This window comes from Cucurbita pepo, chromosome 17, assembly GCF_057944985.1.
Source record: "Cucurbita pepo subsp. pepo isolate OVF chromosome 17, ASM5794498v1, whole genome shotgun sequence".
Lineage (NCBI taxonomy): Eukaryota > Viridiplantae > Streptophyta > Magnoliopsida > Cucurbitales > Cucurbitaceae > Cucurbita > Cucurbita pepo.
In genome coordinates this window covers 3,662,343-3,688,257 of record NC_141814.1, presented here as the reverse complement: position 1 = coordinate 3,688,257, position 25,915 = coordinate 3,662,343, and the positions used below count along the sequence as shown (strand labels likewise).

At 36.4% G+C, this 25,915-nt stretch overlaps 4 protein-coding genes across 5 annotated transcripts; 2 read left to right on the top strand and 2 right to left on the bottom strand.

Annotated features, from left to right (window-relative positions):
* Window positions 1-3,765: 3,765 nt before the first annotated feature.
* LOC111779175 (uncharacterized) lies at window positions 3,766-5,039 on the top strand. The gene is made up of 2 exons (XM_023659259.2): window positions 3,766-3,918; window positions 4,542-5,039. The coding sequence occupies exons 1-2, from the start codon at window positions 3,879-3,881 to the stop codon at window positions 4,775-4,777; spliced, it is 276 nt and encodes a 91-aa protein (XP_023515027.2). The 5' UTR covers window positions 3,766-3,878; the 3' UTR covers window positions 4,778-5,039.
* A 6,226-nt stretch (window positions 5,040-11,265) lies between these two features.
* On the top strand, window positions 11,266-17,148 carry LOC111778168 (putative phospholipid-transporting ATPase 4). 2 transcript variants are annotated; one of them, XM_023657850.2, is made up of 11 exons: window positions 11,266-11,596; window positions 12,118-14,016; window positions 14,118-14,228; window positions 14,356-14,632; window positions 14,717-14,805; window positions 14,888-14,972; window positions 15,044-15,253; window positions 15,399-15,524; window positions 15,619-15,717; window positions 15,814-16,005; window positions 16,081-17,148. In XM_023657850.2, exons 2-11 carry the CDS (start codon window positions 12,176-12,178, stop codon window positions 16,744-16,746), a joined length of 3,696 nt encoding a protein of 1,231 aa, XP_023513618.2. In that variant the 5' UTR covers window positions 11,266-11,596; window positions 12,118-12,175; the 3' UTR covers window positions 16,747-17,148. The 2 variants fall into 2 exon arrangements, with proteins under 2 accessions (XP_023513618.2, XP_023513619.2); XM_023657851.2 differs by having other exon boundaries at window positions 12,057-14,016.
* A 1,090-nt stretch (window positions 17,149-18,238) lies between these two features.
* LOC111778170 (uncharacterized) lies at window positions 18,239-19,114 on the bottom strand. The gene has a single exon (XM_023657853.2). The coding sequence runs from the start codon at window positions 18,729-18,731 to the stop codon at window positions 18,366-18,368; it is 366 nt and encodes a 121-aa protein (XP_023513621.2). The 5' UTR covers window positions 18,732-19,114; the 3' UTR covers window positions 18,239-18,365.
* Window positions 19,115-20,232: 1,118 nt separating this feature from the next.
* On the bottom strand, window positions 20,233-23,179 carry LOC111778169 (eukaryotic initiation factor 4A-11). The gene is made up of 5 exons (XM_023657852.2): window positions 23,025-23,179; window positions 22,239-22,308; window positions 22,025-22,131; window positions 21,484-21,914; window positions 20,233-21,074 (listed from the first exon to the last, which is right to left on the bottom strand). The coding sequence occupies exons 2-5, from the start codon at window positions 22,304-22,306 to the stop codon at window positions 20,439-20,441; spliced, it is 1,242 nt and encodes a 413-aa protein (XP_023513620.1). The 5' UTR covers window positions 22,307-22,308; window positions 23,025-23,179; the 3' UTR covers window positions 20,233-20,438.
* Between the last annotated feature and the right edge of the window lie 2,736 nt (window positions 23,180-25,915).

Here is a 25,915-nt window from a genome sequence, read left to right as displayed (position 1 = left end):
TTAGCATTTTGAGTAGGGTTGTTGAGTTCATTTTTTCTGAACCCCAAGTGAATCGGTTCGATTTCGAGTTTGTGGAACAAAATAGCATTTTGAGTAGGGTTGTTGAGTTCATTTTTTCTGAACCCCAAGTGAATCGGTTCGATTTCGAGTTTGTGGAACAAAACCTTCGAGTTTACCTGAGCCAAATAAAAATATATAAATTATATTAAGAATCCTTCTTTGTGAATGGATTTGAGTAGTACTTCAATCGTCTAAGTACACTGACGCTTGATTCGAATAATTATGATTTATTATTTATTATTTTATACTATGTTTAAATATATTTATTTATCGTATAAATGATTTAGGATATGCTTATTAATTATGATTTATATATACATTTAAATTATTTTGAAACAAATATCAATGCTTTTAAATTATACATATATATTAAATTATTTTGAAACAAATTTCAGTGCTCTTAAATTATACATGATTCTAAAAATTCAAATGTTTTGATCGTTCTAGTGTTACTGTAGCTTCCGAATCAACATATAATAATAGTGGACACAAAATTGAATCCATAGAAAATTAGTTTAAATATATTTAAAATTTTTCTTATTAAACTAAGACAAGTAAGTCTAAATTTTAATGTATTTATTATCTATTTGTTGCAATATCACAATATATATACATTTTTATTTTTTTTAATAGTTTAGGGTTGTCACACATATTTCAATTAAAATATTTTGATAGTATTTTTTATTTTTATTATATACCATATTTTTAAATTAACCATTTTTATTGTTTATTTAATTTCATGTTTGTCCTTACTTTAACTAATTCCGTTTTTGGTTTTATGACAATGTTGAACTATGTTAATATGATCAAGAAAATTTTCCTCCTCCTCATTCCATTGGAAGTATGGCGGACTTCAATCCCAAGAAAATAACTCAAAGTGCCAAGATCCTTGACGACAAAATCATTCTGAAGCTGTGTAAGAAGTTTCTCAGTAGTCGTAGAAGATGAGCTGATGATAATAATGTCATCAACATAGATGAGGATATACATCCGAACGCCCGTCTTGCTAAAAATGAAAAGAGAGACATCAACCTTTGAAGGTGTAAAACCCAACTGTAATAGTTTGGAGCTAAGGCGAGAAAATCAGGCACACGAAGCCTGTTTGAGGTCATAAAGCGACTTATCCAGCTTGCAGAGATAACGAGGATGTTGAGAATCCACAAATCCAGAGGCTGCTTCATATAAACATCTTTATAAAGAAAGCCAAGAAGAAAAACATTTTGAATATCAATCTGCCAAATAGCCCAACCACGAGAAATAACAAGAGATAATAAGAGTCGAATGGTAGTAGGCTTAACAACTGAATTGAAGGTATCATCATAATCAACGCCATACTGCTATTTAAACCCTTTAGCAACCAAGAATGCTTTATAGCGATCACTAGAGTCATCTGGCTTTTGCTTGAGTTTGAAAATCCATTTGCAATTATTAACGTTAAAACCAGCACGAGGAGGAACTAAGTGTCATGTCTTATTTTTGAGAAGTGCCTAAAATACATCATTCGTTGCCTGACGCCAGAGGGGATGCTCCTAATATGTGAAGTAGGTTCAGAGGCAAAAGACCAAACCACAGAATATGTAACTGTTTCATCGGTACGCACCTTGGGTTGCTTGATATTGTGCTTCAATCGAGTACCATACGGATGAGTAGTAGGTGTAAGATCCACAACTAAGGGGACAGTCGTACCAGCCGTTGTTAGGGGAGCAACCGGTGCTACAGCAGTCGGTCAACCAACAGTTGAGATCCGACTGGGCATTGCGCAATATCATCTACTGGCAGAGGATCCGATGCCCCAATCATTGGCGGAACAACCGATGTCGACTTGCGCGGCAGTGACGCGAAGGATTGCGGCGACAATCCCGAAGCTGATGTGGGCACCAGATTTTCTGCCTCCAAAGAGTTTGTAGGCACACATATATACATATGATCATTCTTCAAATTAGTACGGTTGTTACCCAAATGTAAGGTGCACAAATCAGGGATTTGTGCATCAGTTGCAAGGTTGGGGAAGAACTGGATGGGGCTCTCTTGAACGGAAAAATATTCTCATCGTCTCTAGAAATATAGATACGACCAGAATCGGTGTCAACATGAGCTTGGAACTGCAAAAGTATACGAGGAGCTTCTGTACGACCATGCATCAAATAGATCCACGAAAATTTACTGCAATCATCAATGAAGCTGATATAATATTTAAAGCCCCCAACAGATGGAGGCGTAGGACCCCAAACATCACAAAAATTAGTTCCAGAGGTGACGAAGACCTACGAAAAGAATTAGTGTATGGTAACGGATTACTTTTTGCTAAAGGACACGCATTACAAACTGGCAAAGATGACTACTAGCACACGAAATATTATTGAGACGCAAAATTGACTTTACTACTTGAGATGAAGGATATCCAAGACGTACATGCCATTGGACGTGAGTAGTAGATCAACTCACTAAGACATGCTTGAGATCATCGACATCAGATGGCTTAATAGGATAGAGACCAGACTCACAACTTCCGTCTAGAAGATTTTTCCTCTACCGTCTATCCTTAATAGAAAAATACCAAGGATGGTATTCAAAGAATACGTCATTATCACGAGAAAATTTATGAACCGAAAGAAGATGTTTAGAAATTTTAGGCACATGCAAAATATTACGCAATGCAAGAGGACAAGCAGCAGTATTAATTGAAGAATGATCAGTTTGTAAAATACGCAAACCTGCTCCATTGCCGACTTGAACTTGTTCACCTCCATGGTAGCGTTCACGCACAGGGAAACGATCCAGGTCACTAGTGATATGATCAGTGGCGTTTGTGTCACTATACCAATTTGGATCAATCTTCCATATGATGAAGTTGTTTTTGGTGAGACGGATTGTGACAGCGTGGTGGAGAGAGATTGGGCCAAAGGTCGACGCCATAGTAGATGAGATCGTGTTGGAGATGGTGGATGGGGAGGAGAAAGAAGATATGATAGATTGTTAATGAATAAACCTTACTCTAATACCATATTAGGTTGAATGACACGTGGCCTATATGGGTCACGTGTATTTATAGATTTGTATGGATGATTACATGGTGGGCCTTGAACCATAGTAACAAACTAGTAAATCAGTAGACTCTTTCTAATCAACGGTAACAAACCAAGAAATAAGTAGATTATCTTAGTATAATATGACCTATTCTACGTTTAATGGACCGTAGTGACCCAAGCAACCAAATTGAGTCTACAACTCAACCCAACCATGGTAACAAACTGGTTCGGTTCGGTTTGTTTTTTATTATTTAAAAAAATTATACATATCCTAAAATAACTCTACAAAACATTCACCGGTCATGACCTATTACTGACATTAATTATAAATCTCAAATATTTTTTATTTTCATAATAAATTTAAAAACTGGGTTGGGTTGAGTTGGATGGTAAGTTGATAAGGTTTGAACGAAAAATGTCACCTCCCAAACCGACCAAAATTTTCAAATTTTCAAAAATTCAATAAATATATCTCAAACTATATTTACAAAATTTTATAAACTCTCAATTTTAATATTTTTTTTCTAAAAAAATTAAAAAAAAATTCTCTCTAAAATTTAACAATTTTTTTTATTCGCTAATAAATATTATGAGGGATAAATGTAGACATTTCTTATTGGGCCTGAAATTGGGCCTCGTAAATTTTATTTTGAAGAATACGACAAGTCGTCGCGCAGTTGGAACTGTCGTTATGTTAATTTCGTGAAAAGCGGGGAAACTGGAAAGTGATAGTCCAGCGAGCATACACAAGAGTGAGACGGGGTTAATCGATTCCACGGGAAAGCTCGAATGGAGGATCCGAAGACTCCGATGAAAGATTCTTCTTCAGGTATTGCCAATTTTTTCACTGTTCTTATCAACTGCAAGTAGTGATTATGTATTGATTGCTACGATATTCTGTGTGTCTCCTCAAGAAGCTGTTTCTAAAACATAATCAGCTTGAAATTGTTGCATTGAGTAAAGATCATCGAGTGGCGTACAAATTGATAATGTATTTTAGCTTTTCCAGTGATTCATGTCGGCGATGTTGTGTTATGAAGGTAGAAAACTCTAAGCAGCCCGTATTTTCGTTGATTGTTGGCGCTGATTGATTTCCACGGTATTATAAGGAAATGTTTGATTTCAAAGCACTGTTATCAATTTTTATATATATATATATATATATATATATATATATATATATATATATTTAGGATTAGTCGATTCAATGGGAGGAATCGCTGTCATTTCTGAAGAGATACTTTTCCCTCTGCGTTTCATAGAGCAAATTGTTATCAAATTGCATGAATCTCGAGCTTATGGTTGTTTAGGTGTTGCTCTAATTGTTTCTAAGGAGGTTTTTAAGATCAGAAACGACTTCTCTGTCGTAGTTTGATTTTGCTTTTGAAGATTCTAGTTGACTGACAATTATATCTCTTCTTTCTCTTGGTGTGTAACACCTACTTTGAGAAGAAGAAGATGCAAGATCAATCAATATTTTTGAGAGACTTAAAGAAGAGATGGAGGCTGTGATTCACTCTCATGAATCACCACGCCATCACAAAGAAACACATGGAACAAGGGATGACATTGACGAGACTACACCAGCCGATGAAGTAAAGGCCCCCGGCGTGTTTGAAAGAGTCAAGGAAGAGATTGAGGCCCTCGTGGAAACGATTCATCCCGAGAAGGATTCGAGCAATCATTAGCTTTCTTTAAAGCAAGGAAGAGGGTTGATTGACACCATGCTGTTACAAGGTTTGCTTTCTTAAACAATGCTTAATTTCTTTTATGATGCAACTCCATGCTATCCAGGTCGTTATTTGAAAATATTGGTCGGAAAATATCATGTTTGAAGACAAATTGACATGAACTTAGACTATTTCCACAGTTTCTGGTATTTGTTTTGAAGTATGTAATGTACATCTTGTCAAATTATCCCCAATATTAGGCCACACATTCTCGCCTTAATTTGAAAGGGGCTCATCGATTGGTATGATCAATGTTTTCTTCAATGAGCAAAAGCAGGCAAGGCCTAGTTCCTTTAAGTTTGTATGAGGAAATCTTGATTGGATTAGAGAGAGTTAATATGTGTTCCCTTCCTACGAAGCTGTAGCAAGTCTCCCCTAAAATAGTTCAGCAAGAAATCAAGGATTAGGATCATGGTTTTCTTCCATGTTTTATGTCTCTAGATATAATTATTTGTATCCTTGTCTGCATAAGGAACATCTCTAGAGCCTCTGCAACTTTTTCAGACTCTTAAATGGGAGGGATGCCATTAAGAATTTAAGGGTGTGAGTGAATTGGTTCGGCTTGGGTTTCAGCCAAAATTCAGTGATTGCTATTGTGATTCCTATTCTAAGATCCCACATCTTGGAGAGGGGAACGAAACATTCCTTAGAAAGGTGTGGAAATCTCGCCCTAATAGACGTGTTTTAAAATCGAAACTGACGGCGATACGTAACGAGCTAAAGCAGACAATATCGGAAAGCGGTGGGCTTGAGTTGTTACAAATGGTATCAGAGGCAGACAAAAAGGGGTGGATTGTGAGATCCCACATCGGTTGGAGAGGAGAACGAAGCATTCTTTATAAAAATGTGGAAACCTCTTCCTAGTAGATGCGTTTTAAAATCGTGAGGCTGACGGCGATACGTAACAGATCAAAGTGGACAATATCTATTAGTGATGGACTTGAGTTGTTATAGCTATCCCTTATTTTCTTTTTCTTTTTAGGGAGAAGATGAATGTGTCTTGAGAAAAAAAAATTCCTCCAATAGGTGTAGTTGGAGGTAAATTGACATTTTCAACTTGATCTGGACTCAGACTCTTAGTAGGTGTGTTAAAACAATCGATAACCTAGAATAATCAAACAAAGGAACCTAATCCATGAACATCCAGGTTCTTGTACATTGGGCCTCTAAGTCCATCCCCTGTCTATATAGATCCTTGTGGTTATATGTGGGTCCCTTTTCTTTTCTTTTTTTTTTTTTGTACGGGAGTGTCCCTACTCAATATAAGTTTAAAGAAAAGATAATCTTGAATGGCATTTTGGTTTTTTCTCCATAAATATAGGTTAAATTATAGATTTGATACCTGTAGTTTTGTATGTATAGTTTGATAAAACTTTATAAATAGTTTCTACCCTTACAAATAACAAACTGATGAAGCATATGATTTATCCTATAATAAGATATTTTTCGTTTTTTTTATTAGTTTAATAGATATAGTCAAAGATCATGGCATAGGCATCTTAACCACCTACTATTATATGAAATATATGGTATATTTATTTAGTATTTTTTAAGTTTACTCCCATTTTAAATTTGATCTCATATTTTTTAATATACATCTGTCATATTTCTTTAACACATTCAACTGTCCCTACCTGATGGGAATCCAGCTTGAGTATCCATATTTTTTAAATTTATATTCGTTTTCTTTTCTAGGGAATAGTGTGTCTTTAGAACTCTTCAAAGTAGTTCCAATATTATCGTTGAAAATTGGAGCAGGGGAAATGCACGTGGGGCATCATTCAAAACACCAAGAAAGCATCCCTTCATCTTTCAAAACAAGATTGTCCATAAAACGCCAAGCACTCTGATCCACCCTTGTTTCCCCCCGAACCCAAATCCCTCTTTGGAATTTTTCCGAGAAAACTATATACTTTCTCTGAAAATTGTTTTGAGTGAGTTCCACCTTTGCTAATTTAAGGAAGGATCATGAGTTTATGAGTAAAGGAATACATCTCCATTTGAGGCATTTTGAGGAAACCCAAAGAAAAGCCATGAGAGCTTATGCTCAAAGTGGACAATATCGTACCGTGGAGAGTGATGATTCGCAAAATACATCCGGATACTTTTAGAATAGGAGGATTAGTTCCATTAATTTTGTTTTTCCTCTTCTTTTCTTCCTGTCGTGCAAGCCTTGTGGGCACAGCCTTCAATTCCATCTGGGTGGGTCAAATTTATAGCAATCTTATTAATGATTGAGTGGGAACCATTATGTCATTAATGTAATGCCTTAAATATTTGATTATTTGTAATCATGTCGTTTACTTTTTTCCTCCCACCTATGTAGAAAACTGAAACACGTTACCTGATTCTAAATTTGAACTCAAATCCAGCTCAATTACCAAGCTTCCTAATTCACTTCCTCAATCTTTAACCATTTGTGATAACCTCATCTCCCACTAGTACCCTTGCCCTAATAACCCTTGCTATCATTTTCTTCCTTCTTTCAACCATGGCTATAAATGGTGGGACAAGATTCCATCTTATAACCCCTGCCCAGTTGGAATAGTAGTATAACCAAAATCAAGAGAGAATGAGTTCAAAGCTCGTCGCTGGATGGTGTAAGGGACTGATTGGAGTAGTGCTAGACTCTCTTCATCGTAGTTGCATTTAAAATCGTGAGGCTGACGACAATATCTAATGAGCTAAAATGGACAATATCTACTAGCGGTGAACTTGGGCGATTACAAATGGTATTAGAGCCAGATTTTGGGTGGTGTGCTATCGAGGACGTTGGCCCCCGAAAGGGATGGATTGTGAGATTTCACATAAGTTGGAGAGGGGAACAAAACCTTCTTTATAAGAGTCGAAATCTCTCCCTTATAAATATATATTAAAATCGTAAGGCCATCTTTGAGCACAATTTAATTAAACCAACAGGATCAAACGGTTGGTGGGTGATAATAAGTTTCTAAAAGTTAAAAAATAAATATGTTGAGGTTGATAGGTTTGTCAGACTTTTCTTGCTCCATTGTCAGTAATGTTTAGAAGCTTTAATTGTATTGTTGAATATATATATATGTCGAATCTTTACTGGAATGGAGAAGATAGGCGATACCGTAAAAAAAAATATTAATTTCTTTATGGGTATTTTTTAATGTTAAATATTGTTTCTCCTACCGTCAACCTTGGGGTGAAAAAAAAAAAAGAAAAAAGCATAGAATAATGTTAAATATAGCACCACTTCATATATGACAATTAAATTAATATGTCATAGTATGTTAATTTATGCTAAAGGACTTATTTAATTATACATTAACTATTTATTTATAAACATAAGATAGTATTTGATTGCGCTACCACTGGCTCATTGTGGGGAGAGAGAATATGTTGCCCATCGTCTAAAGGTAAAGTAATACTTTGGTAATAAGTAAGGTATCTATCTCTTTTCTTTTTCTTTTTTCTTTTTTTCTTTTTTTTTTTTAATTTCGCCCATAAACAGAATATACATACATACATATATATATATATATATATATTTATCGCACAATCCAACCTTTTTTTCTTAGTTGGATAAGATAAAGGCTATGAGTTAAATTAAGTGAAAAATCATTTTAAATATTATGCTATTATTTATTATTTTTTTATTTTTTATTTTATTTCAACTTTAGGGACATTAATTTCTGTTGGATAATGAAAGTCCCACATAGCCTAATTTAGGGAATGATCATGAATTTATAATTAAGTATTTATAATTAAGTAATACTATCTCAATTGGTATGAGGTCTTTTGGTAAAGCCCAAAGCAAAACCATGAGAGCTTATGTTCATAGTAGACAATTATCATATTATTGTGGAGAGACGTGTTCGTATAACTTTCATGTAATAAAGTCAAATCATAAATAAATAAATAAATAAGTATTGTAGGAAGGAGGGGAGTCTAATTTTTTAATATCGAAATATTAAAAAAAGAAAAATCAATAAAATTAATCCATAAATGTCAAGATGGCTATTTGATTTTTATTTATTTATTATTTATTATTATTTTTTTTTTTTTGACAAATATTACTTTCTTCGTTATTTTATCCATTAAAATAGTTTTCTCGATCATTTTTCTTTTTATGTTTTTTTAAACTTTATTTCAATTAATGTTTTTTAAAACTATATTTCATTTCTTTGTCAAGTTCTAAAAATAAAAATCAAGTTCAAAATTAACTAGGCAGAAGCATGCTGCCAACTATCGCTCGACGTGTCGAAAGTGGGAGAAATTCGTCTCTCCACTCCCGACGACACATCGCTCGAATGTCGTTTTATTTACTTTTTTTCTTTTCTAATATATAATGATTACTCGATCACATCTAATGCATGTTGTTTTATTTACTTTTCTAATATATGTCGTTTTATATTATTATTATTATTATTATTATTATTATTATTATTTTACATTTATATCAAATTTTAGATTTTTAATCTCTCAAATTCCTTCCTACTTTTTAATCAATCTTCATTATTTAAATTTGAAGGCTTTTATCCCTTTATAAATACCTTCTAATATCTATTAGAATTATCAAGATTCTGGATTTTTTTTATATTAAATAATTTGCAATTATTTTATCATCTATAAATATGTTATATTTCCTCTAATTATCAATACTCAATTAGGAATGGGTACCTATAGATTATTTAAGCAATCATAATTAAACATTCATTTAATAATTCAAAACAGAACGTTTTAATATATACATATATATATATATATATATATATATATATAAGTTAAATCATATTTATCTATAATACATGTTACGTTAATAATCAACATCTCATAAAACTCAAATATCATATTCATAAGTCGCAACATATCATTAATATCGGTCATATATTCTTAATCTTCATAATAATCTAGGGTAAAGTTGTACTGGGTTGTACCGCTACTTTCAGATTGGTCGAGTTGGTCCAACTAAAAACTGTCAACTCGTGAACCGACCCAAATGTTCGATTTTTCAATAATTCAATCCAATCCAAAAAAATCTAACCCAACCTAACCCAACCGTTATGGTTTGGGTTGAATAGTTCTAATTGGTCAGATACTTGAATCATATGAAAAAAAAAATTAAAATTTTGATCGAACAATTGAGCGAATAGAATTGTGAAATAATGAAAGAAGTAAGGTTTAAGCAAAACAATTTTGATGTTGAAATGACTTCAAATTATGTCCCATTCAACTACCTATTATAAATTTCCTTATGCCCTAACAAAATCACTATTTCCCCCCCTATTTATCTATAACCACAAAAATATTAAATTATTAAATCTTTATTATTATTATTTATTTATTTATTTATTGCTACCTAACGATAGTTGGAGAATTTCCAACCTACTTAGGTTATATCAAATATATATATTTATATAATAACATAAAGAAAGTGACATTTATTTTGTTCTTACTTATGGAAATAAATTTGCTCAAATTCAACATTTCCTCATTTTTAAAATATAAAATCTCTTCAATAAATTTTTTTAAATATTAAAAATAAACAAATTAATTCTCAAATTATAATGTCGGGTCCATGTCATGTTCGTGATTTTGTCATTTTTTTTTTCAGTAAGTGTTCTTCGTGTTTTTCTTTAGTACCTACTGTTATACCCTGTAATAGCATAGTTAACTATAAAAATTTAACGAATAGAATAAGCGCATGTCAGAAGAAAGTCTATTTATTATTGCGTCGCTTACGGCTAGCAACGTGTGCTTGAGCCTGGTTCAAGAAGAAAGTTTTAAAAAACGGGATAGAGAGATTTCGAAAGAGAATTTTGAAAGCAAGATTTGAGAAATCGAAATTAGTGTTATATGACAACCTAAGAAAAAAGACATCAACAAACAACGTTAAACTCCCATGTTTTTAACTAAGATTATGTGGGCCCACTTCTTCCACATATATTATTTTTTATTTTTTAAAAATTATTAACCCAAAAGAAAAAAAAATAAAAATAAATACGATAAAACAGACAATATTGTCACGTCGGATAACGTGGGCCCCGAATGACATGGGAAGGAAGAGACTAATTCTCCCTTGGAGCTGTCATTCATTAACTTTCAAGAACTCAACAGGTCATTTTAACAAAACCCCCACCATATAATCCCAATAATAATAATAATAATAATAATAATAATTAACTTTATATTATATATTAAAATGAGTATTATTATTTAATAAATTTTAATAAAAACTAATTAGAAGCTAATTTTGAGTTTAATTAAAAATATAACAATAAAGTTAAAATTTAAAAAATTTAAAAGTATATATTGACTTAAACAGAGAAAGTCAAAATATAAGGACAAAAATGGTATTTTGTACTTATTATTATTATTATTAATTTAGAGAAAATTGTTTAAAAAAAAAAAAAAAAAAGGAAAATATGAAAAAAAAAATATAAATATAGAGAGGGGAGGGCCCGGAATTTCGTGTCATTGGTTCAGAGTTGAAGGTAGAGAGAGAGAGGGAAGAGAAAATAAGAGAAAGAAGAGAGAGAGAGGTTAGAGAGAGAAAGAAAGAGAGAAAAAGAAAGAGAGAGAGAAAGGACATTTCTTCTCTCTTTTGGCCTAAAACCCTGTTTTTCTCTGTTTCTCTGTCTTTCTCTAGATTTTCTCTCTCTACAAGGTCACTCTCTCTCTCTCCTCTTCTTCTTCTTCTTCTTCCTCTTCTTCCTCTTTCTCTTTTCACCTTGATCTGCACCTCCACTTTTTTTCTCTCTCTTTTTCCACCCGCTCATGGGTGGATTTGCCTCTTGATTCTTCCAGGTAACATTTTCTTTCCGGCTTTATGATTTTCTTGCTTTGCTTCATTGTTCGTGAAAATTTGCTGTTATTGGCTTCGAATTGTGTTATTGTGTGAGGAATTTGTTAGGTATGATGATTGTATCAATATTTGAGCTCTACATTATTGATATTTAGTAATAATCGAGGTTTTCCTCATTTTTCTGTTTAAATCGTGATTTTGTCCAATGGAGATTAAGATTTGTGGTGAATTCAATCCGTGGTGCTATGTTTTTTGTTGTTTTAGTATCTTCTTTTCATGTCTTTCTGTTTTGTGACGTTTGGATTTGTTATTGGGAATTAATCGATTTGTTTTGAGGACATTACCTGAAATTCGACTTTCTCCTTCTCTTTGTGTGATTGAATTGTTCTTCGTGATTTACGTTGATGCTTATGAGATGGATTTGAAGACGGCTCAAATGTTTGCTTGAATGTGGCCGTCTAGGGCATCCGGTTGCTGGTGGTGGATGATTTCTTTGTTAATTTCTTCATACGGTTATGTTTAGGCTGCAAATGGAGAAATTTCAGTAAGGACATTGGTTTCTTTATCATATATCTTTCAAGATGAAAATCGAGTCGATGAGACGGGGAAGGATAAGGGAGAGGATCCGGCGGAGCCATCTCTATACATTCGGTTGCATCCGGTCACAGAGTGCACATGAGGCCGACGATTCGAATCCATTAACAGGACCTGGTTTTTCACGAATTGTCTGTTGTAACCAACCTCATCTCCATGAGAGGCAGCCATTGAAATACTGCTTCAATTACATATCCACAACCAAGTATAATGTTCTTACTTTCTTGCCTAAGGCTCTCTTTGAGCAATTCAGGAGAGTTGCCAATTTGTACTTTCTTTTGGCTGCATTGTTGTCCCTCACACCAGTTGCCCCATTTTCTGCCATGAGCATGATTGCTCCTCTGGTATTTGTTGTTGGTCTCAGTATGGCTAAAGAAGCTCTCGAGGACTGGAGTCGATTCGTGCAGGATATGAAGGTTAATCTCAGGAAAGTGATTGTTCATAAAGGGGACGGTGTTTTTGGTCATAGACCTTGGCACAAGATTCGTGTAGGAGACATAGTGAAAGTAGAGAAGGATCAGTTCTTTCCCGCTGATCTACTTCTTTTGTCGTCGTGCTATGAGGACGGTATATGTTACGTGGAAACGATGAATTTGGATGGCGAGACTAATCTCAAAGTAAAGAGATCTTTGGAAGTAACCTTACCATTGGATGATGATGCTACCTTCAAAGACTTTACTGGAAAGATTTACTGTGAAGATCCAAACCCAAATCTTTACACATTTGTTGGTAACTTGGAGTATGATCGGCAGATTTATCCTCTTGATCCTAGCCAGATTCTCCTCAGAGATTCTAAATTGAGGAACACAGCTTATGCCTACGGGGTAGTGATATTTACTGGACATGATAGTAAAGTCATGCAGAATGCTACAAAATCTCCTTCCAAAAGAAGTAGAATAGAGAGAAAAATGGACAAGATTATTTACATCCTTTTTACCTTACTTGTATTGATATCATCAATGAGCTCAATAGGTTTTGCTGTGAAGACAAAGTACCAAATGACTGACTGGTGGTATTTACAAACTACTGGTGATGATCCACTGTATAACCCTCGTCAGCCAACCTTATCAGGGCTCATACATTTGATCACTGCTCTTATACTCTATGGATATTTGATACCGATCTCGCTCTATGTTTCCATCGAGGTTGTTAAGGTTCTACAAGCTTCCTTCATTAACCAAGATATTAACATGTATTGTGAAGAGACTAGTAATCCCGCTCGAGCTCGGACTTCAAATTTGAACGAGGAGTTGGGTCAGGTAGACACGATCCTATCCGACAAAACTGGCACTTTGACTTGTAATCAGATGGACTTTCTGAAATGTTCCATTGCTGGGACTGCGTATGGTGTTAAATCTAGTGAGGTTGAACTTGCAGCTGCAAGGCAGATGGCATATGACCTTGACGAGCAGGATGCAGATTATTCTGATGTTGTTGTGCAAAAAAATAGCCGACAGTCTTCCATGGCATGGGACCGAAAAGAATCGGAGATTGAATTGGAGACTGTTCTTACTTCAAGTGTTGTCAAAGAGCAGAAGTCTGCCATAAAGTATTTTGGTTTTGAGGACAGCCGTTTAACAAATGGAAACTGGTTGAATGAGCCTAATCATGATGTTCTTCTATTGTTCTTCAGAATTTTAGCAATTTGTCACACTGCAATTCCTGAGCTGAATGAGGAAACTGGTGCTTTTACTTATGAAGCAGAGTCCCCTGATGAAGGTGCTTTTCTTGTTGCCGCAAGAGAATTTGGTTTTGAGTTTTGTAAGAGAACACAATCAACCTTGGTTGTGCGCGAAAGATATCCTTCTCCTAACCAAGTAGTTGAAAGGTAAGAATAAGATAGTTCTTTGATTAAGTTTCTTAGGCCCATTTTTCCATGAATTCTATGCTTCATGCGTTGCTGATGATGTCTCCTGGGAATTTTTACAGGGAATACAAAGTTTTAAATCTTTTGGATTTCACTAGCAAGAGAAAGAGAATGTCTGTAATTGTTAGGGATGAGTATGGCCATATTATTCTTCTCTGCAAAGGTGCTGATAGGTGAGTCTCATCATTAGAAGCTCTTATGGATCTTTTTGAGAGAATTTCATAGGGATATCGACTGCATTTTTTGTTTTATTTTTGGTCTTTTTTGGATTTCTTAGTACTTATAACTCCAATCTTGCAGCATCATCTTCGATCGACTATCGAAGAACGGAAGAATGTATGAGGAAGCAACCACAAGGCATTTGAATGAATATGGAGAAGCTGGGTTGCGTACTCTGGCACTTGCTTATAGAAAGCTTGAGGAGTCCGAGTATACTGCTTGGAACAACGAGTTTCAGAAGGCTAAAACGTCCATTGGAGGAGATAGAGATGCAATGCTCGAGCGAGTGTCCGACCTCATGGAACGAGAATTAACCCTTGTTGGTGCTACCGCTGTGGAGGACAAGTTACAGAATGGGGTGACAACAATATCTATTTACATTATTGTTTTTGTTACTATTCTGGTTTCTTTTCTTTAAACCTGGCTTATGTTTTTGTTGTAGGTGCCCCAATGCATTGATAAACTTGCACAAGCTGGTCTTAAGATCTGGGTTTTGACTGGAGATAAAATGGAAACTGCCATCAACATAGGGTCAGTCTTGCATCATATATGCCATGTTCAAACATATAAATTCATATGCTAAGCAAAAGACAGTCATTGTTTGTGTCTGCAGATATGCATGCAGTTTACTTCGACAGGGAATGAAGCGGATTTGCATATCAACAAGCTCAGATTCTTTAGCTCAGGAAGGAAAAGAGGTATGTAATTCTTTGAATGAGAGCACTGGCAAATTGCTACAGGAAAATTGATTTCATACGAATTTGGCCAGGCCATGAAAGAATATATTTTGAATCAAATCACCAATGCCTCGCAAATGATCAATCTGGAGAAGGATCCACACGCTGCATTCGCTTTAATCATTGATGGGAAGACTCTAACGTATGCTCTCGAAGATGATATGAAGTTTCAATTCCTTGGACTCGCTGTTGATTGTGCATCGGTCATTTGCTGTCGTGTCTCCCCCAAGCAAAAAGCCCTGGTAGGACTTCCTTCCTGGTTTTATGATTAACCATTTTATATAATGTACTCCTGGTGTATCATATATAAGCAGTTCATTGAGTGCAAAACTTAGTCATGAACTGTTGATTTTGACTTTTGACCTCTGTTCGGGGGCGTTTCTGCAGGTAACAAGGTTAGTAAAAGAAGGTACTGGGAAAACCACTTTGGCAATTGGTGATGGCGCAAACGATGTGGGAATGATTCAAGAGGCCGATATTGGTGTCGGTATCAGCGGGGTTGAAGGTATGCAGGTAGGCACAAAGGACTCTCCTTCTAAACTCTACTAAATAAATATCCCTATCTCTATCTCTATCTCTCTCTCTTTTTAACTCCTAATTCTCTCAGGCTGTGATGGCTAGTGATTTCTCTATTGCCCAATTTCGGTTTCTTGAAAGGCTTCTGGTAGTCCATGGTCATTGGTGCTACAAGAGGATAGCGCAAATGGTAATGTTCTTTGTTATGTTCAAAGCAAGTTTGGCTTCCAAGAAATCAAGGCTCCACCAACCAGTTATGATCTAACAAGGTCATTTTCATTTTCAGATATGCTATTTCTTCTACAAGAATATCGCATTCGGATTAACGCTATTCTACTTCGAAGCATACGCGGGATTTTCTGGGCAATCAATATATGACGATTTCTACATGCTATCATTTAATGTCATACTCACCTCATTGCCTGTAATTTCCCTTGGAGTTTTTGAACAAGATGTCTCTTCTGAGGTGTGCCTACAGGTAAACACAAACATTTTAAACATAAATCAGCAAACTGATATGTGTTCATGTAACTAACCATCATCGATCTAGCAGTTCCCTGCACTCTATCAGCAAGGCCCCCAAAACTTGTTCTTCGACTGGCCTCGAATTTTCGGATGGATGGGGAATGCTGTCTACTCCTCTATAGTTACTTTCTTCCTCAATCTCATCATCTTCTACGACCAGGCATTCCGCTCAGGCGGCCAAACTGCCGACATGACTGCTGTCGGAACCACCATGTTTACTTGCATCATATGGGCAGTAAATTGCCAGATTGCTCTCACAATGAGCCACTTCACCTGGATCCAACACCTTCTCGTCTGGGGTAGTATCGCCATGTGGTATTTGTTCATCTTACTCTATGGAATGGTCATTTCCTCTGGAAATGCATATAAAATATTCGTTGAAGCATTAGGACCTGCCCCTGTTTACTGGGTAGCCACCATCTTAGTAACAATTACCTGCAATCTCCCATATCTTGCCCATATATCCTTCCAGAGAAGCTTCCATCCAATGGATCATCACATAATCCAAGAAATCAAATACTACCGAAAGGATGTGGAAGACACACACATGTGGACCAGGGAGAGATCAAAAGCAAGGCAAAAAACCAAGATAGGATTCACAGCCAGAGTAGAAGCTAAGATCAGGCAGCTAAAAGGAAAGCTCCAAAAGAAGCACTCTTCCCTTGGAGCTCCTCCAACTGGTACTATTTCATGAAAATATCATCTCCCCTCCACGTAAATCTTCATTTTTTCTGGATTTTTTTTTTCCCCTAGAGTCCGGCCATTTGAATCTTTTTCTTTTCCTTTTGAATTTTTTTCTCATGTTATGGCAAATGGGTTATTGGAATCCCATTTGGTTATAGCAAAAAGAACGTGCTTCTGGAGGCTTTTGTATGTACCATAACTTAAAAAAAGGATTTGAAATGATAAGTGCTTGTAGAATAGCTGATACCCTTAAAAGCCGCCTGCTGTTCCCATTCTTTCCCCTTTGCTCTGTTTGTATATCCCCTTTACTGATAGCTCTGATATTCAACAACTGACTTTGTCATCTCATTCAACTCTGTTTCGATTGATCATTCTAATCATCTATATTTATATATGGCTTCTAATTGTATCATCTGCTGCTTTTACAGTCATTGATGATCTTGCATTTGTCTTCCTTATGCGACTCTGTCAAATTTGATCTGTTCAATCCTGATATGACCCATTTGATTTAATGAAACTATGCATAGGAGGTTCAACAATTTCATCCTTCAACCATGGTTGTTAGGATTAAGACATATATCAATGTTAAAGTTGACTATGGGTAATGAGCTGAATGAGTTTATTTATGTAACGGTCGATGCCCACTGCAACTTCTCCTCAAGGCTTTTAAAACGCGTCTAGTAGGAAGAGGTTTCCACACCCTTGTAAAAAATGTTTCGTTCTCTTCTTTAACTGACGTGGGATCTCACAATCTACCCCTTCGGAGCCCAACGTCCTATCTGACACTCGTTTCCTTCTCCAATCGATGTGGGACATCTCAATCCACGCTCCTTCGGAGTCCAGCGACCTTGCTGGCTCACCGTCTCGTATCCACCTCCTTCAGGGCTCAGCCTCATTGCTAGCACCTTGCTTGGTGTCTAGCTCTGATACCATTTGTAACGGCGCAAGCCCACCACTAGCAGATACTGTTCCTTCAGTTTTTAAAACGCATACATTAGAGAGAGATTTCCACACTCGTAAAGAATTTTCGTTCTCCTCCTCTTCTCCTCCACCGACGTGGGATCTCATAATTTAAGTCATCCCCATCACCATCATCTCCAGCTGAAGATGTACGCTGCTTCAACACCGACGGAGAAGCTACAGAATTTTCAAAGCCTGATTTGATTTATAAATTAGCGATCTGTGAGAGAAGCAAACATGATAACAATTATTGGCATGTGAAACTGTCTCCAAAGTCTGAACTGAATCATTCATGCCTTCTTCTGACTCTTCCACTCCCCTGCTTCTTTGGGTCTCTAATGGTGTCGGTGGAAGAACATCCAAAAATCTGTCACAAACCATTGATCAATTTGGTTTTGTGAAGAAACCCATCATTTCAAACAAAACCCAGTTTTCTTTTCCCCATTTCCCCCAAATTATGAACACACAAACTGATTCTAATACATTACAGAGACCCCTTTCAATATATCAAGTAAAAAAACAGAGCAGATCGAGCCCACTGATAACATAGACTCAAACTTTCATTTCTTTACGAACTTAAGGAACAGCCAATCGATTCATCATATAGTTACATATTCAGGAAATTAAAGATCCAAAACAAGAACTCACACAACAAAATGACTGTTGATATCACCTCCATCCATAGATTACATGAGTGTAAGTGTTCTTAATCCACCTGAAACTCTTTCTCAGAGACCCTTTCATCTTCCCTTCCACTGCATAAACCTTATATCCAGCAACCCTTGTCTTCCTCTGCAGTTCTGGATCCTTGAAACTCCAGCTTTTAGAAGTTGACCCCATATTGCTTTTGGGTTTCTTCATTTTCATCTCTTTGTCTGGTTGATTTTGCTGCTGCTGCTGCTGCTGCACAGAACCTGCATAGCTGACACTGTAAGACCTCAGATCTTGCATGTTTGTTGGGGCAGCCTTGTTCTCATAGTAGCTTTCAATCTGCATTCTGCCTTCTCTGCAAGATTTGGATCTGAAATCCTCCATAGCCAAACTTCAAAGAGAACAGAGAATTTGAAAGTCTCGAGGCTAAATTGGGAAGGGGGAAGGGAAAATGGTTCTGGGTCTGCTTATTATGATGGTTATAGACGAGGATAACGTGTATTTATAATCTCTAGATTGGAGGACTTGAGGATCCAGGCGTATATAATAAATTTTTGGGATTGCCATTCACAATTGTCTTCACCTAAGGGCATTTGCATGAGCTGCGAAATGTTGACTCTTTGGCACGTGGAATAGTCATCAAGTCGACCTCCTGCTTAAATTAAAAGCACTTCAATGGAGCCTCACAACATACCCTTTCCATCAAGTCAAGCCAACATGGTCATTAAAGTGAGTGGCTACAACTTCTCTTAGGTTCTGTCATTCTTAAATAAAGTTGACTAAAGTTGACTGTCATAAGAAATTTTTTTTTTGATGAATTTGAGATCTTTTTAAAAATATATGACTCAATCAATGTTAAAAAGAATAATTATGAAAGTAAAATTATAAAGTGAACGAAGGGAGTATGATACTCTTATAGTACTAGAAATTAAAGAAACCAGCAAAGTTAGAACAAAAAATCTTTATTTTATCACATAAATTTGACCGTAGTATGATTTTATCAGTTGGGAATTGAACGAACACGTACCTAGGAAGATGTCTAATAAACAAACCCAAAGAAAAATATTGTAGTTGTTAATTGATTGATGGGGTGAATTTGGTGCAACTGCCCAACAAATGGATGGGAGGTTTTCAAGACCTAAAATCTCTCCACCATATCCATTATTGCAGTCCTTTAGAGTACACAAAAGTTGATCCTGTGGCCCTCAATTCCTAGCTAATGGCAGCTGTATCCTCTGTTCCAGTGAATTGAGATGGTCCATTATGGCTAGGTATTGGCTGGCTTTGGTGGTACATTCTTATGGATGAATGTTCCGAGGTTGTGGCAATCAATTAGGTGGCCCTAAGGGTCATCATAAAGAGGGTTAAAAGGGCATTGGCCTCGTGCAATAATGAGTTATTTGGAGGACTTTTTAGTATATAGTTTGACTTGTGTGGCGGTGGCCATGGGGTGATGTGCCTATGCCTTTTTTTGCCGTAAGCCCTAAGCAACTATGACACTCGATAGCGGTAAGCAAGGAAAACAGAAGGAACTATTAGCTATCTCCAATGTCAATGCTACTAATGATGCTTATTTGGAAAAGGCAAACCTTTGGTTACATTGATTTCTAAGGGGCATTAATCACTCCATACATAAATATACCTGTCCTGCTTCTAGCTGAAGCCCCCCGAAAATTCGTTAACTGAGCATGCAACATCAAACACAATTATTTATATTGATATTGTAATGAGTCAGACTGGTAGCCTACCGTTTGGCGTTCACACCAGCACCATCAGGGGGTGTGCGCGATTTGGTTCGGTCCAATGTTGGGCAAAACACAAGACCAAACCACAAATAAATTCAGCTCGACATCATCTAAATCTTGCACAGAAAGCAGACCATACATGATAAAGAAAATGTCAGTTTGATAGTACTACTAAGATATGAAAACAAAGTTAAGCTAATGGGGGGGAAGGGGAAGAGTTCTGGTGGGAGGCTAAATAGTTCACTTCAGAGATGAGAGAAATCGCATCCCTATAAACAACGAAACAAAACAAAAACAAAACAAAAAAATAATAATAATAACAATAAACCAAACAAACAAAACTTCCTCATAGGAGATCTGCAACATTAGCGGGCAGCTCTTCAATGACCACATTATAGAACTTCTGAATATCAAAAAGCATTCTCTCATCATCGTTTGTAACAAAGTTGATGGCGACACCTTTTCTTCCAAATCGACCACTTCGACCAATACGATGAAGATAATTTTCGGGTTGGGTTGGCAAATCATAATTTATGACAAGGGAGACTTGCTGAACATCAATACCACGAGCCAACAAATCAGTTGTAATGAGAACTCGAGAAGAGCCAGACCGGAATTCGCGCATGATTATATCTCGAGTGTTCTGGTCCATGTCACCATGGGTGGCAGATACAGTATGGTCTCGGCTTCTCATCTTGTCTGTAAGCCAATCGACCTTGCGACGTGTGTTAACAAAGATAACACTTTGAGTGATGGCCAGAGTCTCGTAGAGATCACAAAGAGTTTCGAGCTTCCAATCTTCCTTATCGACATTTACGTAAAATTGTTTGATACCCTCCAAAGTAAGCTCATCACGTTTTACTAAAATTCGGACTGGCTTATTCATGAACTTCCTAGTGATCTCCAAAGCTTCAGGTGGCATTGTGGCGGAGAAGACCCCAACTTGAATTTTTGATGGCAAAAGCTGGAAAATGTCATAAATCTACAACCACAAAAAGAAGTAACATAGAAACAATTAGGAATTTAAACTCTTAATACAAATGCTGAGAACAAAATACCACTGCAAACAACGGCCAAGGATCTGACTTTCAAAAAGCATGAAAAAGAATTCAGCACTCATGAACCTTCCTACTAAACACAGTCATCATGAAGTTACTACTCTAGCGTGTATCTTACTGGGTAATGTACATTATATGATTTAAAAGGAGTACATTCGAATGGTTCAATAGTCCCATTAGTATTGACCCAATTCACCTGGAAAAGAGATGTCAAAAGCTAAGCTCTGGATATAAACCCAAACGTTGAAACATGTCTATTAACAACCTACCTGAAGCCAACAGAATGAAGCAAAATGAACTTACAAAATGTCAGCATCAAGATAAGAAATTCACCTGATCTTTAAAACCACGAGAAAGCATTTCATCAGCTTCATCCAATACAAACATCTTAATAGAATCTGGGCGAAGAGACTGCCTCCTTAACATATCAAACACACGACCAGGTGTTCCAACTACAACGTGAACACCAGCTTGAAGAATGCGTTGATCTTCACGGACACTTGTCCCTCCCACACAAGCATGAACCTTAACACCAAGATAATCTCCAAGAGCTCTCATAACCTTCTCTATTTGTTGAGCGAGCTCCCTAGTTGGTGCCAGAACTAGAGCCTGGCACTGGACTAGATCATAATCAAGTTGCTGCAGTATCCCAGAGCAGAAGGTTGCAGTCTTCCCAGTACCAGACTGAGCCTGCTGAATCACATCAAGGCCTTTGCAGAATGGAACAATACCCCTTTGCTGAATTGCAGATGGCTTCTCAAAACCTTAAGAAGCAAGGGAAAACCCTTGGAATTATATAGGAAATTACAAGGAAGATTTGAGACAAAATGAGTTAAAAAAAAGAAAGAAATAAAAAATGAAACAAAGTATATACCATAAGCATAAATGCCTCTGAGGAGGTTTTCTTGCAGCCCCATTGAATCAAAACTTTCATAAACTTCATCATAAGAGGTAAAAAATTCCTGGCCTTCTGCTGAAAGACTGCAAGAAGAAAATACAGCTGTAAATAGTGCATACACATGAAGGGGAAAAGATCAGTGGTAAAGGCCCATTGTGAAAAACGGAAAAAAAAAATAAAAAAAAAATACATCTCATTCATTTTAGAATCATATTGGCGAGAATCAAATTGGGATCCTTCTGGAGCCAAACCTGCCATGGCTGCAAGTACAAAATAAGGAAAAATGTAAGCAAGAAAACAGGGAACATTAAGATGAACAGAACAACAAATAAAATATCCCGAATTATCAGGCAACGAAATTGTAAAAACCATAATCATTCTATCAACTGGACCAACAGACAAATAAAACAACATTATGAAATTGTCCAAAGCTAATCTGAGAAAGGAAATCTGTAACAGAAAAGCCAAAATTGCAATCCACATAAACAGGAGAACAAGCATTAAATTTCTGTCTCAGTGTAGGAAAAGGACTTAAGGCCATCTGATATTTATTTATCAAGAAAAAAAAAAAAAAAAAAAAAAAAATCCTTAGAACCAGACACCGCTTTAACCTTTTCCCAAAGCCGAAGCCGTAATTCCTCCTATAATTCACAGTCGCAGTCCCACGAGGTAGAGCAAATAAAACCCACATAACTAATTCATCATGTCAAAATACACACGAACAGAATCATGTAACTTAAGGGAAACGATTACAACTCACAAACAAATAAAAACAATATCAACAAACACGACAAGCGAGAACAGATTAGCGCCAAATGTTAATAGAAAAAGGAAAATCAAAGAGAACACATCGTTGTTGGAGGGTAAAGAAAAAGATATCCATAACCAAAGAAGTGACCTACATATACAACCATGTCCGTCCCCTGAAACAAAAGACGAAACGAAGGTGAAAATTGAAGTGGAAAGAGAAGCAGACCTGCAGATTGATAGAGGAGAATGAGGAGATTGAAGAAAGTGCGGTAGGGTTTGCCAAACTCCTCGGATCTGATCCGTGGAGTTGGAGGCGAGTGTTGGGCAAAGCGCAGCGAGCGAAAAAGAGATATTGTACAGAAAACTGTTAGGTTTTTGTAGAATAATAATTAACCACAATTCCAAAACTGTCCTTGGTTTCTGATACCTATAAAATATTTTATTAAATTATTTAATTTTTTTTATTTATTATTATTAGGTTAGATTATTAAAATAATTTAATTTTTACTAAAATTTTAGGTTTTTGAGTTTATTTAGTAATAAATATTAATAATTATTCTTAAATAAATGAATTAATATAAATAAACTTTTAATTGTAAATATTTAGTACCACGTCAAATGCAATGAAATAAGTATATTATAAAATTATATAATTAAAAAAATAATAATAAGTTAAAATGGGTTATTAAAAAAATAATAAACCTAAATAAGTGATCAAATTTTAAAAATCATATTTAAAAAAATGAAAGATAATCGAGAAAATAATCATTGGAGGGAGAAATAAGACAAAATAAAAAAATCACAATAAAATAATAAATAATAATACAAGTTCGTGTAAGAACAGACAGGTTGAGTTACAAGTAGAGATGGGAAGAACCGACATTGAGGTGATGGTACGAAGCACCACAAGAAGGCTCGTCCACCTCAGTGTCCAACTAGACCTAAGATAGCGCATTATTTGCACACATAAAAATGACCCCACACCGCAAGAATTCGCCAATAGGACATGGAGGAAAGGATAGAGGGATTGTGTATCGCCAATAAAATAGCTCAGTATCCAACTAGACCTAAATAAGTGATCAAATTTTAAAAATCATATTTATTATTATTATTATTATTTTTAATCATGTTTTCGAACACGTAAGATCATGACAATATTTTAATGATGATGTTATGTTTTTAAGATGAACTTATAATATAACGATGATGTTGGACGAGTTAAATTCTGCATAAGAGCTTAGGTTAAGATGACGGTAGCGACTTTAGGTTAGTAGAAATCTATGGTCATTACAAATATGTTATAAGATTAGAATACCTTGCCCTGATTGACTTATGAACGGGATGTCATGTGTCCTAAAGGATATTGTTTGTGAGCCTTAGCCCATATTTTAATTTTCTTTGGCCCTTGAGCTACATTTACAATCCATTATGACGACATGGGTCAACTAGGCCTATGTAGAGACGGTTAGGACGCAACCCCTGATCGTGAACCCACCTCGACTAATGAGGGTCTACTTAGCACATAGGAATGCAACGTCACCCACTTAGGACCAAGACACTACTTAAGGGAGCTTGGGTTGTACCTAGTGGAGAGCCAACCTTGCATTGTTCTAGCGCATTGTTATGTGACATTAAGGGAACTTCCGGCTAGCAATTAGTCCTAGGTACGTAAGCAATTATAAGTAGATTGAGGAGTCATCTATTGTAAGCGATGACTCCTCCATACCTGTTAGACTTCCCTAGAGCCTGAGATGTACGAGGACACCCCAACTTATACGCACGAAGCGCAATGACTATGAGACCCTAGAAAGTACGAAACGAGAGGTTAAGTGCACCCTAAAATCCAAATACACCCTGTTGAGTAACGTACACCCTTGGAATAAGAGTAAGTAGAGCATATGAACCTTATGAGACTGAGAAGATTAGAAATGAACCCAAGCCATAGAATTGGCCAACTCTACGATCGTAACTAAGCACATAGCGTAAAAAGCATTGAATAAGAGAAGCTTCGTTGAGAACCTACAAGTAGGTGCTTACCAAGTATGTTTATACGCATTCCTGTTATTATTCGTTTGCAGATGGAGTGTAGACCATGTGAGCCGTGCAGATGCAAGGAGCGTAAATTTGTATTTCAAATGCATTTTAGGTCAAATTTATTGTTTATAATTGACATTAAATTCCGAAAATTTTTATCACCCTTTTTTACCCGAGTCCACAGGCAACCCATGATTCGAAGCCTCAAAAAGCAAGTCGTTGTCCAAGCTGCTACATTGATTGAGGTTCATTTTGCAAACCCGTCACGAACGCCTCGAGACTTATCGGCCCGCAATACCATTCGACCTGTTGCTCTAGCTTCTGGATCCACGTCTAAGAAGTAGAGTCAATTCCAAAAGGTTCTGTTTCAGTGACTTTCATTCCATAACTTCACCAACCACAAAGAGGCATACTCTGGTGAAGCAGCCAAAGAATGCCTCAATATGGGAGGACCTGCCAGTTCTATTAATGCCTGTACCTTCAATCTATAACAGTTATGCTTAGAATGTTGCTAAAAGTTTTAATATAGAGATGCAATACTATAAAAGCAATGAACCTAATACCATTTTATCAGTTCTGATGGGCTAAAAGCACTCGAAGAATGTAACGACCCAGACCCACCGCTAACAGATATTGTCTTCTTTGGGCTTTTCCTTTCGGGCTTCCCCTCCACCGCTAGCAGATATTGTTTTCTTTGAGCTTTCCTTTCGGGCTTCCCCTCGAGGCTTTAAAACGCGTCTGCTAAGGGAAGGTTTCCACACCTTAGGGTGTGTTTTTGTTCTCCTCCCCAACCAATGTGGAACATCACAATCCACCCCCTTCGGGCCCAGCGTCCTCGCCAACACTCATTCCTTTCTCCCATCGATGTGGGACTGCAACCAAATCCACCCCTTTGGGGCCAGCGTCCTTACGGGCATATTGCCTCGTGTCTACCCGACTGGCACATCATCTGGTATCTACCGCAAGCAGATATTGTCCTCTTTGGGCTTTCCCTTTTGGGCTTCCCCTCAAGGCTTTAAAAAGCGTGCTAGGGGAAGGTTTCCACACCTAAGGGTGTTTTTGTTCTCCTCCACAACCAACATG